Source organism: Humulus lupulus, chromosome 1 (assembly GCF_963169125.1).
Source record: "Humulus lupulus chromosome 1, drHumLupu1.1, whole genome shotgun sequence".
NCBI classification, from domain to species: domain Eukaryota; kingdom Viridiplantae; phylum Streptophyta; class Magnoliopsida; order Rosales; family Cannabaceae; genus Humulus; species Humulus lupulus.
In genome coordinates, this window is record NC_084793.1 from 44835571 (window position 1) to 44854887 (window position 19317).

Here is a 19317-nt window from a genome sequence, read left to right on the forward strand (position 1 = left end):
GTAGAAAGAAGTGAAGAAAAAAAAACAAGAGGGCATGGAACAAAAACCACCATTATTAATAAAAGTAGACAAAACTAGAAAGAAAGAAAATAAGAGAGAGAAACACACATATTAATAATAGTATTAGTATAGTACTTGTACTACAACTACTTCTATAAGGGAAATTTGACTTTTTATGCTTAATAGTGTAGTGTAATACAAAATAATGCTAGGCATTTTTAACATTACAAAATAATGCCAAATTTTTTGCTAGTACCCAAAATACCCCTGTCACAATTCCCCCCATCCCAGTTTTGATTCTCCCTCTCTCTCTCAAACTCTCGGTCACAAACTCCCAACCCCCCGACCATTGAACTACCCAAATCTCCCCATCGGTTTCTCAAGCTTTCTCAAGCTTTCTCTCTCTCTCAAGCTTTCTCTCTCAAACTCTCGGTTCGAGTCCCCGTCGCGCCCCCCGTCGAAGTCGCGTTGCCCCCCGTCGAAGCCGCGCTGCCCCCCGTCGAAGCCGCGCTGCCCCCCGTCGAGCCCCCGTCACAGCCCCCGTCGAAACCCCGCGCCTCCGTCTTGCCTCTCGCCGTCTGTCATCCAAAACCCACGGTTCAAGTTTCTCCATACCCAAAACAAAGGTAAGCTTATTGTTTGTGTTTGTGTGTATGTGTATGGATTAGTGTGGAATTGTTTGTGTATGGATTAGTGTGGGATTGTTTGTGTGTATGGATTAATCTGGTTTGTTTTGGGTATGGAATAGTGTGGGTATGTTTTAGTGAAGCCTGGGATTTTTGTGGGTCTGTAAGGTTGCTCGATGGGAGGTTCGATGCATGCTCGATGGGGGTTCGATGCATGCTCGATGGGGGTTCGATAGGTTAAGACATTAAGGGTTCCAAGTTTAGGTTCGATGCTCGATGGGGGTTCGATGCATGCTCGATGGGGGTTCGATAGGTTAAGCTGTTAAGGGTTCCAAGTTTAGGTTCGATGCTCGATGGGGGGGTTCGATGCATGCTCGATGGGGGTTCGATAGGTTAAGCCGTTAAGGGTTCCAAGTTTAGGTTCGATGCTCGATGGGGGATCGATGCATGCTCGATGGGTTGTGTATTTTTTGGGTTCGATTCATGCTCGATGGGGTTCGATGCATGCTCGATGGGTTTGGTATTTGTTGGGTTCGATGCTTGTCGATGTTGGTTCGATAGGATAGGCCTTAGGGGTTCGATGGGGTAGGCCCATTATGGGTTCCGGGTTTAAAACTAAGAAATTAGATGCATGCTCGATGGGGGTTCGATGCATGCTCGATGGATTGGGTCTTATGTTGGGTTCGATGGTGGTTCGATGCATGCTCTAGGGGTTCGATAGGGGGTTCGATGGGTACTCGGGTTGGGGTTCGATGGGTGTTCGAGATGGGTTCGATGGTTGCATGTATGTTTATTTATGGATTTTTCATGCGACTTTATTTAAGTGTATTATTGTTATCTTTATTTTTTGCAGATGCCGAAGTATCTTTTACCCTTGACAGATCACTTTCCTGGACGAGTCACATATAGGGGCAATGGTTACTTTAAAACAATCAAGGACAAGTTTGAGGAGCTCGGGTTGATAGAAAGGGTGAAGGAATCCCCATTCAAACAATTTTTCATGGCTGAGAAATTGGACTTCTCTGCATCTCTCATGCATCAATTAATGTTGCGCAAGATCCAGTGCTTCAAAGAGGATGAGTTGCATTTACATTTGGGATCTAGACCCTGCAGATTTGGTAGAGGCGAGTTTGCTTTGGTTACGGGGTTGAACTTCAGTTCCGGGCCATCTGAGACTGATTTGAAGAAACACTTGACTAGTGACCGCTTAATCAAGGAGTACTTTAATGATGAAGAAACAGTGAAGTTAATGCATTTGGAGGCTGCTTTAAAAAACTGCACTATAGTTGAAGATGCCTACAAGTTGGGCCTATGTTTCTTTGTTGAGGGGGTTTTACTTGCACGAGAGGGCAAGTTAAATGTCTGGATAGATTCGCTGAAGATGGTGGAGGACACTGAGTACTTCTTTACTTACCCATGGGGGAAGGTGTCTTTTAACAAGCTTATGGATTCATGTAAGAAAGACATGCATCATCAGAAAAGGAACTATGAGAAGAAAAAGGAAGTTAAGGGGAAACAGAAAGAAGCAAAATACAGTTTGTATGGTTATGTCCCTGCATTGCAGTATTGGGCATATGAAGCCATCCAGCAGTTTGCACGTGAGTATGGTATTAACCATGGAAACCAGTTTCCGAGGATGCTTAGTTGGTCGAGCAATAAGGAGCGTCCTATTTCGAAGGCCGACCTTGCACCGATGTTCAAGAAGACGAGTGTAAGTTCTGCTATATTATGTCAAAATAGAGTATTCTTTGGTGGTTTCAAACTGACTTAATGCTTTGTATTTGATGCAGTTGATTGTGTTGTCCATGTTGAAGCCCCGGCCTTCGGAGATAGATTATTATAGCGCTCTGACGGAGGGTGATGCTCCCTTGTATCCCGGGTTGGGCCAAGAAGAAGAGGTAGAAACTCCCACTGATTTTGAGAAGGTGGCGGAGATAGCTGCTGAGGTTGCGAAGGCAGCAAATATTTTTGTTGATGGCCCTGATGATGAGGATACCCCAGCCCCCATCGACCCCACACCCTCGGCCCCAGCCCCATCGGTACACCCCAGTCCTGATCAACCTGATTTACGGGAGGTGTTGGAGAGGTTGGAGCGAGTCGAGAGTCGTCAGGATACCATCCTAGAGAACCAGGCGGTCATCATGGATGTTGTCAATAAGATCTTGACATTCGTACAAGATCTTCCAAATGATTCTGATTCTGATTCCGACTCACTTGACCTCCCAGATGATTTTGTCTCACATGACATAGGCACTCCTCCCCCGATAGTACTCACAGCAAATCCTGAGACCCCAGGTGTTGCTATTATAGAACCTGGGGATGTTGTTGGTGTAGAGTTTCAATTGGCCAAGAGGAAAAGACGCAAACCTAAGAAATTTGAAGACTACACCGACCCAACCAGAAAGAAAGCTCGTTTGGATGCGATTGATGACGTGCCATTAGTCCTCGACCCTCTAAAGAAGCCACTTGCTACACAGTACAGAACGGTCGGCAAGTGGTTGCTTGGAGATATTCCGAACAAGACGAAGAGGGATGTCCAATCTGGTGTGTATGGTCCGAGTTGGTTTCTGACGATGAAGACACCACAGTTTTGGATCGATGATGGGGTAAGTAATTTTATTAAATTTATTAATATTTGTTATCTGGTATAAGCAGTGGGTTCAATAGGGGTTTCGATAGGCTGATTAATTACTTTCCAATCATTTTTGCAGCATATTGATGCGGCCATGCATATGCTACGTAGGCGTCGACAGTTCTATCCCGGGGCGTATCGGCAAGATGGTGTTGTGATGAATATTATGTTCTCACAAGTGGTACCGGCTCGTTATGATGCATATCAGACTGCCAAGGAAGCGGATAAGAAAAGGTTTTTGTGGGATTCAGATGTGATATCAATGATTACGGGAATTGACAATCAATTTCTGGCATCGTGGAAGGGAGTAGACACTGTATATTGGTGCCAGAACTACCTTCAAGCGCATTGGTTTGCAGTTGAAGCCTCCATTTCTACTTGGACTCTGAATGTTTATGATTCGGACGTGACCGTGATAAGTGATAAACAACTGCAATCTTTTATGAAGTCATGGTCTACTTTGTTCCCATCGTTGTTATTACAGTCACAACTTTTCAAGGACGACCCTCGGTTGACGATTCCACCTGGAGCTAAAAGATGCAAAGAGTTCAATGTGCACCGCATGCCAGTTGATTCAGTACCCCAAACCAAAGTCAGGTAAACAAAAGTCTAGTTTTTATTCAAGTTTTTTAAATTAAATTCCATGTTGATTTTGTTACTAATGCAATTTATGTTTTGGTTACAGTGGAGATTGTGGTGTGTACGCCATCAAGCACATCGAACACTTATTGGGTAGGCTACCACTTGACACGATTTGCGATGACAACATGGAGTTGTTCAGAAACAAATGGACAGTTGACTTATGGTATCAGAATGTTAGACATTGAACATTCTCATGTTATATTTATTTGCTTAAAATGTAGATTTTTAAGAAATTTTTTTGAGTCGAGTATCTTTTTATTAACGACAATTAACAACCAAAATTCATTAACGACAATAAAAAAAGAAAACGAAAAATAACCTTCAACTTCAAGTTTAAATAAAATACAACAAAAAATAAACTCAAAGCCGAGCTTTGCATGAGGATTTGTTGTGGCCACGACCACCACATCTACTACACTTACGCATTGTAACTGGTTTTTCCCCGCCAGATGGCCAACGATTTGTCCTTGGTCTTCCTAGCTTTGGTTTTTTTGGGCGACCAACTTGTTGTTTCTCTATGGGTACACCAACTACCATATTCTTAATGTCATCTGGAAGTATCCAGTCATCCTCGTTCCCAGTTGGGTAAATGGTTTCTTTGTACGAATTCCTCCATGACTCAATGGTGTAAAACGGTGAACACAAGGAGTAAAGGTTCACTCCACGCTCTATAGCTGCTGCAGCTGCATGGGGACAAGGTGTGCCTATGAGCTGGAATACCCCACATGAGCATGATTTCGTCATCAAATTCACCTCAGCATCGCTGTCTGCACCAGTTACATGAAACTCGAATTGACCAAGGGCATAGACATTCATGAACCTTCCTTTGTCAGCATTGTTCGATACATCTGCCTCCATCAGGGTGGATAATTTGGTGGTAGTCTTCTCTGTCACACTACGTCGTTCAGAAAACCAAGACTGTAGTGTGAACCGAATGAATTCTAAAAAAATTGTAACTGGAAAGGTTCTTGCATCCTTGGTCTTGTTGTTGAAGCTTTCAGCGTAGTTGCTAGTCATTATATTGTATCGTTTTCCAGGAAAGAAAGGACGAGACCACTTATCGAAACCAATTCCCTCCAAATAGGCAGCTATAGGAGGATCCATTCGCTTAATATTTTCATAATGCTTTAGAAATTCCGTCTTCTTCCATGCATAGGCTGCTGCCCACATCTCACTGTGACAGTGATCAGTCTTGAACTTGGCTTTCACATTCATACTGATGTGATGGTAGCATGCGCCGTGGTAGGCATCAGGAAAGACAACCTCTAGAGCATGAATAATACTCGCATGCCTATCTGACACGAAAGCCAAGTCATCAACGTCCCCAATGGCTTCCTTCAACTTCGTCATGAAATATTTCCACGAGTTGTGGTTCTCACTATCCACCAACCCGAAGGCAATTGGATATAAATGACTATTCGCATCCAAAGCAACGGCACATAGCATGTGGCCACCGTACTTATTCTTCAAGAACGTGCCATCCACACATATCACAGGACGACAAAATCTGAATCCTCTCCTACAAACTCCAAGGGCAAAGAAGCAATATAGGAAACGACCATCTTCAGTGACAAAATCAGTAATTGTACCTGGATTCTTTTGCTGCAACATGTGCAAGTAGGATGGCAACTTGCAATACGAATCCTCATATGTCCCCCTAACATACGTAAGTGCCTTCTCTCTACATCTCCATGCCTTTTCATAACTCATATCAATACCAAAATTTTTCTTCATATCCTCCTTTATGTTGTTTGCCATGTAACTGGTCCCATCAACTGCGTATTTGTTCTTTATGAGGTGTCCAACGACCCACGGTGCAGCTTGACGATGACCTTTTTGTCGCACTTCTAGTGAGCATGTGTGTACGCTCTTGTATACCGTGATCTCAAACATGGGGGACATTGGTTGTTTTTTCCCTCTCAATCTCCAACAACAGTCAGGATCTTTGCATGTGATATACCACACGTCAGTACCAGACTTTTTCACCATATACTCAAAGTTATTCTTCATTGCAAATAGAGCAGCTTTGGTTTTTAAATCATTCTTGTCCTCAAAAGTCTTCCCAACATATATTTCTCCCATTGGTCCACCAGATGATGAGGAATGGGTTTTAGCAGATGCCTCAATATCTTCTTTTGTAAACATTGGGGCACTCCATCTGGTGTGATCTTCTCTTGATACAATTGTCTCCCTCCACCCAGTGTTATCTTCTGTCCTAGCAGGTTGATTACTGCTTCGAGCAGGTGCTCGGCGTCCTTGAGTTGGGAGAGGTGCCTGTGCAAGAGGCAGTCCTGACTCTTCTTCTACTTGTTGGGCTTGGGAAATGTTTAACTCCTCATTTGAAACATCTGCACTATAATACGAGTCATCCTCGGAACCATCATCATTATCTTCAAAGCAATTACCAACTGGATCATCATTCACATAGGGATCGTACTCATATGCCTCAAGCACACCTGTGGGACCTCCTTGTGGTATATCAAGCTGAATAGTAGCCATCGGATCAGTAACTGGAACAAAAGTGCCCACCTCGCTAAGATGCTTGTAACTGCTACATGCAAGAGATGGATCGATACTAGTCGTGTCTTTTTTGTTCACACTAGGAGAAGGATCTGATATGAAATTCTTCTTAAGTGGAGTCACACATAAGACTACCCGTTCATTCAAGCTTATTCCTAAGAATACACGAACTTGACGATCATTCTTCAATTGAACCGGTGCAAATGGTTGCTCGCCGCATACGTATGGCACCTCGAGTTTCAATTCATACACCTCTCTATCCACCTGAAATGTCTCGTGCAGTATGTCAAGTAGTTGCAAGTAAGTGACATCATTCTCTACTGGTATCACTTCACCTTCAGCATCCTTAAAATACCATTTCCTACCATGCATTTCCCAAACACCGTTGTAAGAAACAAATACGTAAACAGTAGAACCTGAAATAAAAAAACACAAACACAAATGGTATTTTAATGATGTTGAAAAACATGACCATCGAGCTTGCATCGAGTAGCTACCGAGTAACCATCGAGCACATGCAACGTAAAAAAATATGTGCAATCGAGCTTGCATCGAGCATCTATCGAGCATGCATGAAAAGTGAGAATGCACATTACCATCGAGTACCCATCGAGTAGGTATCGAGTACCCATCGAGTACAACATGCAACGTAAAAAATGATGTACCATCGAGCTTGCATCGAGCAGGCATCGAGCATCTATCGAGCATGCATGAAAAGTGAGAATGCACATTACCATCGAGTACCCATCGAGTAGGTATCGAGTACCCATCGAGTACAACATGCAACGTAAAAAATGATGTGCCATCGAGCTTGCATCGAGCAGGCATCGAGCATTTATCGAGCATGCATGAAAAAGTGAGAATGCACATTACCATCGAGTACCCATCGAGTAGGTATCGAGTACCCATCGAGTACAACATGCAACGTAAAAAATGATGTGCCATCGAGCTTGCATCGAGCAGGCATCGAGCATGCATGAAAAAGTGAGAATGAACATTACCATCGAGTACCCATCGAGTAGGTATCGAGTACCCATCGAGCAGAACATGCAACGCTAAAATTGGTGTGTCATCGAGCCTGCATCGAGCAGGCATCGAGCATCTATCGAGCATGCATGAAAAAGTGAGAATGAACATTACCATCGAGTACCCATCGAGTAGGTATCGAGTACCCATCGAGCAGAACATGCAACGCTAAAATTGGTGTGTCATCGAGCCTGCATCGAGCAGGCATCGAGCACCCATCGAGCACAACACTAACCCAGAAAATTCCCAGAAAACGCAGATCGACAAAAAACCAGAAAAAACCCAAAAAAATGTACAAATATTGCTTAGATCTATACGAAATGCTCAAAAAGTTTAAAGGAAACATCACTAATCCAAGTATTTAAGAAAAAATTGCTTACCCATTAAATTTTTCTCCAAGATTTCTCAACCCTTACTTTAGTCTACAAATGGCTTTCTTAGTGGCGGTCCCAAGCTCTACCGTGGTCTCTTAGTGGTGGTGTGAGGTGAGGTGAGGTGAGTGAGAGTGAGAGTGAGGAAGAAACAAGAAGAAGGAAGAGATGAGGAAGGAAGAGAGGGGGAGGGAAGAGATGAGATAGTTGTTTTTAGGGGTATTTTGGGTACTAGCAAAAAATTTGGCATTATTTTGTAATGTTAAAAATCCCTAGCATTATTTTGTATTACACCATGCTATTAAGCATAAAAAGTCAAATTTCCCTTCTATAATGCATTTGTAAAGATAGATATTATTATGTTTATGTGGTAGGCGGCTTCAGAACTAGCTAATAAGTTGAGTGAGTGGCTCTTTCATTTCATGACCCTGAATTCCTTTCCTCATATTCTTCATCTTAAATCACCTGAACCCGACAAGGTTGGGAAGTGGGTCAGAGGCTCAGCCTCAGCCTGGCCCTGCTTGGCCACCACGTTTAAGTAAAAATCTCCTCTTAATTTATATAATATATATTTAGTAACCCCAGCACTAGCACTGCTCTATAGTGAGGCCCTTTTTGTTTTGTGTGAACCCAACAAGTTGAAAAAATTTCTGTAATAATATCAATATACGTGGCTCAAAGTTTTTGCACTACTAGACTACAGTTTTTATTCCCAAAAAAAGAAAAAGAAAAAATAAGACTAATTAGTATATAATTACTATTTACTGGAATCAAAATGAACCGTATAGTATAATAATGAATTCGTTTTGTCTTGTATATTTTTGGGTACTACTGTCTCGTGATTAATAAAGGTATGGTATCAATAATTTCAAAGTCAGCCTAGTGCTACTGCTTATATAGTCACCAGTGATTCAAATTCCAATAAAATGCACCTACCCTTCTTAATCTTGGGAAAAAAAATAATATACATCCTTAAAAAAAATTATATCTTTGTATATTATATATCTGAATTTAACGAAAATTATTGATTTATGCTATATTTTACGTTTTTTTTATTATTTTATAATACTATTAGTTTAAAACTCATCTAAATAAGATAAATGTTAGAATATAAAAAATGGTCTAAAAATAGAATGGGGTACATGGTAAGAAGTATAGCGTCATCTTAAAACCAATTAATGATGAGTGAAGTAAATCATGTTCTTATAAATTGTTAAATATATCCACACACTTTCTATGTGAGATATTTCTCTCTAACATTCTTCCTTAAGATGGTGGCTATTTTTTTGCTTACCAATATTGACGGTTTGAAGTGGTTTTGTGGCTCTTTTCGGCTTACTATCCCCGAATCACAATGACTCTTTTTCTGGCTCTCTTTTTGGATCGGATTTTTGATTTGTATCGTGTTTACTCGTTAGAGTTTGCTTTGGCTTATGATACCATGTTAGAATATGGAAAGTGGACTAGAAAGTAGAATGTGGTGCATTGTAAGATGCATATGGTTCCATCTTAAAACCAATTGGTGATGAGTAGAGTAACTTATGTTCTTATAAATTGTTAAATATACCCACATACTTTACATATGAGATATTTTTCTCTAACAGTAAATTGATTAAAAATAATAAGGCTATCTAAATAAGAAAAATAAATTGAAAATTCAAAAAAATAATAAATAAGCCATAATAATTTCTTATCGCATATTTTAAAATTTCATATTAAATTATTTAAATTACTCTATCAATTATGTTTTAAAAATTATAACAAAATCATATTTATGTGTTTAAATTTATTTAATTTTTTCTTTTATTAATTATCTATTTTGTCACTTAATATATTTTGTTTATCCAAATATATATGTAATAGTGACATAAGATATAAATATATATTTCTTATTTTATCATTTATTTTTTAATGAAAAATTACATATTTTAATTGTTCTAGCCATTAATTGAATAATATATATTTATATATAAATTTTGTTGGCTTTAATTTTTTTTAATTAAATAATTAAAATTTGATCAAATAAACTTTTCAAAATTATAATTTTAATTTAGAATTTCTTAATATATTATTATATTGAATTTTTTCTAAAAGAAAATTAGAAAAAATTATTTAATTTTAAAATTAAATTTACTATATATAATATATAAATGAAAACATAAAAGATACCAAGATTCAAATTATTATGAACACTAAATTTAAAACTAATAAACAACATCAAATAATTTACTTTAAAATTAGAAGATATGATATTTTTATATGTAATAAGTGTGTATCTAATTGATTATAAGTTAACGATATTTTTAAATAAAAAATATAATATTATTTATTTCTTTTAAGACTATAGATAATATTTTGACTTAATTTTTTTTAAATATATTTGTGATATTATTTTATAATATATGATATTGTTTATTTATTTAAAATTTAAATAATAATAAAAAATATATAATAATTTTTAAATAAAATTAAGAACGTATAAAGAAAAATCTGATCTTTTGACCATTTTCAGTGGTATGCAGAATCCTCCCTTCTCAGTTACAAACTTTACTTTTCTATATATTCTTTTTTGGTCAAATCTATTAATATATGCACATCTAACTAGATCAATTTACAAAAGCTTCTAGTTAAGATCTGAAGATACATCTATACATGTATTATAATGTACATAATTCTCTCTTTCACAAAGAGGAACGGAAGAGCATGAAATAACATGCTTCCAAGTAGTAGTAGTGGTTAATTAATTAAAGCTAGAGTTCTTGGAGATAGGTTCCAAAACTTTCACATGTAACACATATATTTTTTTTTTTACTTTTTTCTTGATAATAGTTAAAAATTATAAAAGCATAGGGTAGGATGGGATCAAAAGCTTTTCTTTCTCATAACTAGGCTACCTTTCCCTCAGTTATTGGTTTCTTATCAATCTTATTTTATGAAGCCTGTTCCTCTTTTGGTAAAGCAGATTCTGTATATAGCCTCTTAATCTATTGATATTATTTCATTAAAGAAATATTGGTAGGCATCATTTATATATTATAGTCTATATATATTCATATTTTATATATAGACTATTCATGTGGATGCATGGTAGTTGGCCATTCATGTCTTATTTGATTGAGGTCATCCACATCATGCAAGAGGTATAAAATATGTGTCTTCAAGTGGTTGGTTTAACCATTTAAATTAAATGTGTTTTTTTAATGACCTAACTAGAAGAGCAATACCAGGGCAAAATTAATATAATCAAATAAGGCAAAAAAGAAATACTTAATATTAGTGTGATAAGTCATAAGTGTTGAGTGGTTTGGTTAGCTATCCTATCCTTTTCATTAGATAATGACCACGTAATCTTTTGAACCCATTTGATTATGACCGAAGATTCCGCATAAAGAAAGAGAGTAAGATTCAAGTGACATAAATATGATGATGAGACACTAATTGAGAACCAATTTGATTAAGACCCAAGTTATACTCCTTTGAATTAAATTTATTTAACAAAGTTAGAACACCTCCGACGAGAGATTTGTAAATATTGTATTATATTTTACGCAAAAAGTTAATATGTGATATATATTTGTTATATTTTTTAACATTATGCACAAATATACAATTGTAAAACTTGATGCAAAAATTAATATTTCTTATTGAAAATATACAAAAAAAATAATTTTCTTAAAATAATAAGATAAAAATTTAGTATTTAATGCTAATAGATAAAGAAAATACTAAAATAATAAAAATGTCATAAAAGTAAATAAAAAGGTGTAGCATTTATGATAATGCAAAATATGCATCATGCATATTGTATGCTAAATTTGACACAATTTTTTACATACTATTGTAGCAAATATTTTTTAGAGTAAGCTATATTTTAACAATTCATCACTCGTATAACATTCCATCAATATAATACTCCATTGAAGATGTTTTATACAATATATATATGGGTGCACTCTTAATGGTTACTACCCATGGATAGTTACTTTAATATTAACCATTGGATTAAGATCAATGATCCATATTTATAATTGTTAATTAATATTTATATAAATAAATTTTGATTTTTCAAAATTTTGGAAGGTTTACCTGATGAAAAAAATGTATTTATTATGAAAATATAATATTGTAAACTTTTCATTTTTTAAATACATGTCAATTTTTAAATATAGCTAGTGTCTCTCATTGGTTGGACACAACATTAATTATGGCAAAAGAAAAATAACTAAATTTGAAATTAATGTAGAAAAAAAAAATATTTACCTATTGGTGACTTGCTATAACAAGTTACTATATTATCAAATCAACATAATTGTTAGTACTCATCTATGGGTAGTAACCATTGAAAAATCTTCCATATATATATATACTCTTATTAAAAGAATACTATTCTTGTTCCCACAAAACAAAGCATTGAGGCCACTTTAATCTTTAATCATTATCAACCACCATCAAAGCTTTGTCTTTTTTTTGTTAGAGGGAATATTATTTATGTCAAGAACGTTAGATTAGACAAAATAAATTGGTTTTATGTAGCAAGATGCCAAAATACCTTTATATAAAAATATAACACTATATGCACAAGCTAACCCATGCGTGCAATAAACTTCAAAATAGAGAAGCACTCAATCAATTAATGCTTTAAAAATGGAGGATTTAGTACTAAGTTATTTTTATATTTCACTATCGATCAACCATGATATTAACATCGATTTTTATATAATTTATATATATAATTGGACAAAGAAATCAAGCACTACTGTGTCTTAAATTAGTCAATGAACTACAAAAATGAGTAGTCCTAGTTATTTTGTAATAATGTTTTCTAATATTATTGTCTACTTAATTCCAACTTTTCGATGTATGTGTATATAACAGAGCTCGATATGATAAAACAACAAGCATACAATACTTTAAGGCAAACCATAATCGTTAAAGATCGTGAATACTTATAATTGCTCAGTTTAAAAGTTTGGACTTTATTGGTTTAATAATACCATATATCTTAAGTTTTTAATTAAAGTTTATATTTCATTTAAGGTGATAAAGTAACGCCTTTCATTATTTTATAATTGTTTTTAGGAATAAATGAGTTTATATCAATCAATTAATTTGCTCATTATAATTTGACATTAATTCATACATATATATATATACGTACACACACGTCATGACACATATTGGTTTTCTGTGATAATAATAAACTCTTTCATTAAAGTAAAATCCTAGTTACGCAACTTAATTTGTAAGAATAACTGATTGACAAAACTGATAACAAAACAAAATAATATCAATATATAAACCAGTTATTTAAAGATGTCTTTATTTATGTATAGGTTATTGAGTTAACTATTTCTCAACTTTCATCGATCGAGTTAATTAACCCGCTTTCTTACTAATAAATTTGATCGAATTCGTCAGATATTATAATATATATTTGTTTTCATAAAATTGTACATGTTTCGCATATATTCATCTATTTAAATTTGTTTTTGAGATATTATATATATATATATACACGACAATTCTTCTATAGGGCTTCACTTTAAGCCTTACCGGTAGGGCTCTTAGTGTTTCTCGACCCATGAACAGTTTTTGACGTGATTTTTTTATGACCGTGTATATTGTAGGTATTTAGAGCATCCTGCAAATTTTCAAAAAATTCCAAATAATTTACAGTACCGAAAACTAGGTTCAAACATGTTGTTTTCCACGCGCATAAAAAAAATTAGTTATGCGTGCAACATGTTTGAACCTAGTTTTCGATACTGTAAACTATTCAGAATTTTCTGAAAATTTGTAGGATGCTCTAAATAGCTACAATATACACGGTTATAAAAAAAATCGCGCCGAAAACTATTCACGGGTTGTAAACACTGAGAGCCCTACCGACAAGGTTTAAAGTGAAATCCCTATAGGAGAATTCTCCTATATATATATATAAGGCTATTTAGGATTTTTATCCCCGAACTATGACTTATACATTATCGTGCCCCTAATTTTTTCGGGCCGTTAAAAATTCCCCCGAACTATTCACAATGTTGTAATGTGGACTTCCGTCTAATTTCGTCTGACGTGGCTAACGGAATGCTGATGTGGCCCTTTACCCGCTAACTTTTATTGGTCACGTCAGTGTCACGTGTATAATTTTAAATAAAAATAATTTAAAATAGAAAAAGTAATTAAAAGATTATTTAATTCAAAATAATTAAATTAATTTACATATCTACATAATTATATTAAAATTTTAAAATCTAATTTTAAACAATATTAAATCCTAAAATATCTTTAACAATACTTTAATCCCTAATATCTTAAAATCATAATTAAAAAAAATTAAAGCAAAACCAAACCATTAGCATCATCTTGTTCTTCACAAACACATTCCCATCTTCTTCCTCCCAAATCTCGTCCCACGTCCAGATTTATATCATTTATGTCATTACACTACAACAAAAATCGGTTTTAGGGGTGACAACCCTAAAAGTTGCCACTGATATGTCGCCCCTAATAAAATACGCCTAATAGTGTACATTAGGGGACGGCTTAATGGGTCGCCCCTCATATTCCAATATCAGGGGCGACTGAGTGACCCCTAAAAGTTTGAATGTCGCCCAAAAAATTTGCACATTTGGCATAATTTTAGTCAATGTGTCACCCTTGATATGTCAATAGTCACCCCTGGTACTTGATTATGTCGCCCCTAAAAGTTGGAATGTCGCCCCAAATATTTGCACACTTGGCGTAATTTTAGTCGATGTGTCGCCCCTGATACTTTATTATTAGGGATGATAGTGTCGCCCCTAAAAGTATTTTACTTATTAAAAATTAATATAATTAAATAATTAATTAAAATTTAAATAATTGAAAACAAATATATTAACAATAAAAATATTATATTAAATATTCAAATTAGTTCATTAAGATAACAATTATTCATATTGTTAATACATTATGATAACAAATATCCATATTGTTCATATAATGTAATAATAACTAACAATAAAATAAACCTAGTCTCCTAAAGCTGTCATGTCCTCCCTATTATCTTCTTGTTGTAGCTATGGTTGCTGTGGTGGATGCGGCGGTGGCATTGGCCAAGGATATTGGGGAGGAGATGTGGACGATCCTACTCCATACATGTAGGGATACGGTGGCTGTGACGATGGTGGAATCAGCCACAGATAAGGTGATGGTGTTGCTCCGCACATGTATGGAGGTACCATATGTTGAGACGGCGCTGCCTCGTACATGGAAGGATGGGTTGGAGCTGGAGGTTGAGAAGATGAAGTTCCAGAAATATTGTTGCTATCAGGCATAGGCGACATCTGAACATTTGGTGGACAAAATGATTGTAGAAAAAGTTAAGATAAGAAATTAACTTCGTCAGTCAATTTCTGTAGATTATTCTCCATTTTTTCTATATGTTCTGTTGAACGTTGAGGATGAGCTTGGGACTCGCTAAAGTGAGAGTGTTGGGTAGATGATGACCCCGACCCCCTTAATTTGCAGCCCACTCGTCGCTCGTGTCCACGCCTTTGGCCCAATACTATTTGTAGTACCTCCACCTGATCAACTATTGTCGAACCATCATTATTAAAAGTACCAGCGAATGTTTGCTAAGTTTGTAACTCAAAATCAGCCTTTAGTTTTTCTTGTTTTCAGAAAACATTAGACACTAACAATAAATATAACTCTATGAATATTAAAAAACATAATTAAAACTTACATAATCTTGGCGAGCATCGTCGTTCACGAAATCATTTGTTGTTTTCTTCCAGTAGTATTCCTTCCATGACTCAATAAGGTCTGGGTTAGCCTAAAAAATATAACCCAAATGTTAGAGAACATATAATTTAAAAGAACATAATTGTGATAACATTTTAACTCTTACTTACTTTTTTGTGACGAATGACTGCCAGCGATTTTGTACCCTGCGTTGTAAAATACTTCTGTTTCTTCTGATTTTCCTTTTTCTTTACGGAGTGCGCAATAAATTTTGGACTTGTAAATAACTGATAGATCTGCGTCCACTCCTCCTTGTTAACATCCTTGGTTGGGTTGTTTAGAACCTTCTCCCAATCCTCTGGTCCATTGTACCGTTTCTCAAAGTGTTCGTGTCTTATCGTTTTCCTATGACGGTAACGGTCTTTCATCTCTCGATCGATACCATCTAAATGCTTTAAGAAAATCCTTGAGGCTCCCTATTTGATAATACCACTAAATTGAAAAATAAATATATTTATAATATATGTAGTATATTAAAGACACATTTTAAAAAAATTATTTAATATTTTTTTACCTGGATTATGCCAAAGACCTAGTCTTTATATTGTTTAGGCACTGATTCCCATGAATCAAAATATCCGGGAACTTTCATTTTAATTTGGGTGCCTACAAGGCGAACAAAAGTAGCGTGCTCGCCCCCAACAACCTTGTACGTTCGTGGGCAAAACGTTACTCCAATGGTTTTCCATTTTTACGCAGCCTCTCATCTAGATCTTTTTAAATAGTTGTGCCACGATCCTTTCTCTTAGTTGGGATTTTTTTTATTAACAATACATAGAATATTAATATATACATGTTACACCCAAATTTTGAGAATGGAAATTTTGATCTCGAAAGTCAGGCTCGTAAGGTTCAAGCTCGAAATAAGCAAAGTCGTCATATAATCAACATTAATGAGAATATTAGGGACAATATCGTTGAATATTAAAATGACGATGTCAGAATTGCTTAACTCGGAACAACGCGGTCTCGAAGGTGTTTCGAGGTTACAAGTCAAGATCGAAGCTACAATGACAAAGGTTCAACACTTATGTGAATCTCTTGGTTTATTTTTTGCCATCAGACAAGACGGTTAGAGCTCAGACATTGTGAGCTCAGAAAGGATGATCTCGACAAAGTTACTTGTTAGACCGAGACAAATCAAGGTAGCGAGCTCATGATGGTTAGTCGATCTCGAAGATATGTAAGTCAAACGTGTGAGATCGATGGCCAAGTGTGGACGTTGTTACTGTTTAAAAATCCCTATATCTAAGGGATTTATTGTAATCTATTAATGAATCCCGAATATCATGGGATTTATACGCATATTATATATTTATATTCATTTAATTGTATTTAATTGGAAATTTGAATAATAACTCTCCGAAATATGAGGGGAGATATTCTGTAAACCAGTCTATAAATAGATTGGACAAATTCATTTGTAGAGAAAAAGAAGGTATTGGGAATACTCCGTTAAATTGCTTCCAAAAAAGCTTTGAGAGAATTCCATAGTTGAATAACATCGACTCGTGGACTAGGCAGATTTTAACTGCTGAACCACGTAAAAAATCGTGTGTTTCCTCTTTATTTTTTTGATTTTGTGTTTAGTGCTCTTCATTTCTAAGTTGACGAAAAACAACGTCAACAGTTTGGTGCTTTCATTGAGAGCCATTAAACAAGGCGTTAGCCTGTTTAATCAGAAAACCTCCCGAGTAATCAATGGCCGCTGCAAACAATCCCAACACTGATGGGTGACCATTGCCCCAAATACCAGAGGAGCAAACTCCTTGTACCGAAGACTATCCGCGACGACCTGGAAAGCAGCCCATGGCTGACCCAGGCCTTGAAGAAAGAAGTGATTCATCCGATTCTTAGGGGCCACCAGCACCCAGTCCTGATGAAGATCTGTACTACAATCCTAAAAGATATGTTCCTATTGTGGAACTTGAAAATCGCCAACTGCGAAAGCAGTTGGCAGAGGCGACAAAATGCAATGAGGAATTAGCCAGGCAGGTTGCGGAAGTCCAGGCACCTCCCCGGAGGCCTAGAGGGCATCCCCGTGGGAGCACGATCGCCAGGAGGGCGGAACAAGTGCCACAATCGAATTAGTCGAGGCCCCAGAGAAGTACCCGGACTGAGGCCACTGCTAACTTGAATGCAGAATTACCAACAGGAACGGGTAATAACCAAGCCCCTCTAGTGGATCGGAACCCGAATCCTGAAGCTGCAAGATACAATCCGGAGCCTGTCTGGGAAAACTCTGGGCCATCAGGCCCAAAAATGGGAGATAGCTGCCGTCGCCCATAAGACATCCTCTGTCGCCAATAAGGCACCCCTCACCAGCACAAGAGGTCCCCCGACCTGCACCACGAAGACCGTCTCGTAGTGGCAGTCAGGATGGAAACTGACAGGCCAGACCTGTACGAGGAAATGAAAGGGAGGCTACCCGAGAGTACAGAGCTCCTCAACCTTCAGGAATCCAAATTTCAAGATCACAATCTGCTGGGTTAGGGAGGCCGACAGGGGACCCACCCCGTAATCATCGAGCATCACAGCCAGAAAGGGCTGCAAGCAGGAGCTCGGACTACACTCGGTCCGTAAGCATTTATAATACTGAGCCTAGACATGTAGGAAATCGGGGAAATCATCTTGATTTGCGGGATCACTTGAACCATAACCAAGAACGAGTTGATCCCCCAAACCCTGATTTGCGAGACCATTTGAATGGTCGTAAGCAGTCGGCACACAACCCCATGCCAAGACTAAGAGCTGGATTTTTTATCAATGAAAACAAGCCCCATCAAGTCCAGGCTCGACCCCTAGTGGATTCGGTCCAGGAAATGATTGATCAGTTGAAAAGAGCATTCAGGCTCCTGCAAGCGAGTGAAGCAGGGATAAGGCTGAAGAGTCCGATGAAGAACTCGAGCCTTTTGCCCTGCATATTTCTAGCACTCCATTTCCCCAAGGATTCAGAATACCTCACATAGCACCATTCGATGGGAACTCAGACCCATATAGTCATCTGAGCACCTTTAATACCATCATGCGAGCCAGAAATGTTGGCTACGAGCTCAGATGTATGTTGTTTCCAGCAACTCTTACGAGACCAACAAAAAACTGGTTTGAAAAGTTTCAGAGACACTCAATCTCATCTTGGGATCAATTATCAAGAGAATTTAAAAAGCAATTCAAGGCTATGTTTGGCGTCAGGCCTGAAGCTTCGGCCTTAACCAATGTCTGACAATAGCAAGACAAGTCACTAAAGTGTTACCTTACAAGGTTTAACCTAGAAGTGGCCCGAGCCCAGAATGTCGATGATAGTGGCCACCTGATGGCCATTAGAGCTGGTATTTTACTAGGGAGTCCCTTTTGGAAAGATTTACAAAGAAAGCCCATTAGGTCACTAACCGAGTTCAATCGAATGGCCCAGAGGTTTGTCAATGTAGAGGAGGTGAGGTTAGCACTGAACCTGACCTCTCAGCCCATAACTACAACGACAAACATTAACTCTGCCTCGATCTTGGCGGCCCCATAGACTTCGAAACCCTCCAAGGATAACCTTTCTAAAAGAAAGAAGAATGAAGGGAATAACCTCGAGGCTGATGGAGGGAAAAAGAAGAAAGGAGATAACTATTTATTCGTTTACACAGTATATACCGAGCTCAACGAGACTCGGGAAAAAACATTTTTGACCAATGAAAATCAGGTCCCATTCAGACGATCTGACCCCATG

General features: G+C 37.1%; 2 protein-coding genes across 2 annotated transcripts; one reads left to right on the forward strand and one right to left on the reverse strand.

Moving 5' to 3' along the window:
- The first annotated feature begins 364 nt into the window (after positions 1 to 364).
- Positions 365 to 4162, forward strand: LOC133791864 (uncharacterized). The gene is made up of 5 exons (XM_062229775.1): positions 365 to 626; positions 1480 to 2337; positions 2417 to 3232; positions 3338 to 3855; positions 3944 to 4162. Exons 2-5 carry the CDS (start codon positions 1480 to 1482, stop codon positions 4083 to 4085), a joined length of 2334 nt encoding a protein of 777 aa, XP_062085759.1. The 5' UTR covers positions 365 to 626; the 3' UTR covers positions 4086 to 4162.
- Positions 4163 to 14875: 10713 nt separating this feature from the next.
- On the reverse strand, positions 14876 to 15970 carry LOC133814288 (uncharacterized). The gene is made up of 3 exons (XM_062247274.1): positions 15713 to 15970; positions 15544 to 15633; positions 14876 to 15142 (listed from the first exon to the last, which is right to left on the reverse strand). The coding sequence occupies exons 1-3, from the start codon at positions 15968 to 15970 to the stop codon at positions 14876 to 14878; spliced, it is 615 nt and encodes a 204-aa protein (XP_062103258.1).
- Positions 15971 to 19317: the final 3347 nt, after the last annotated feature.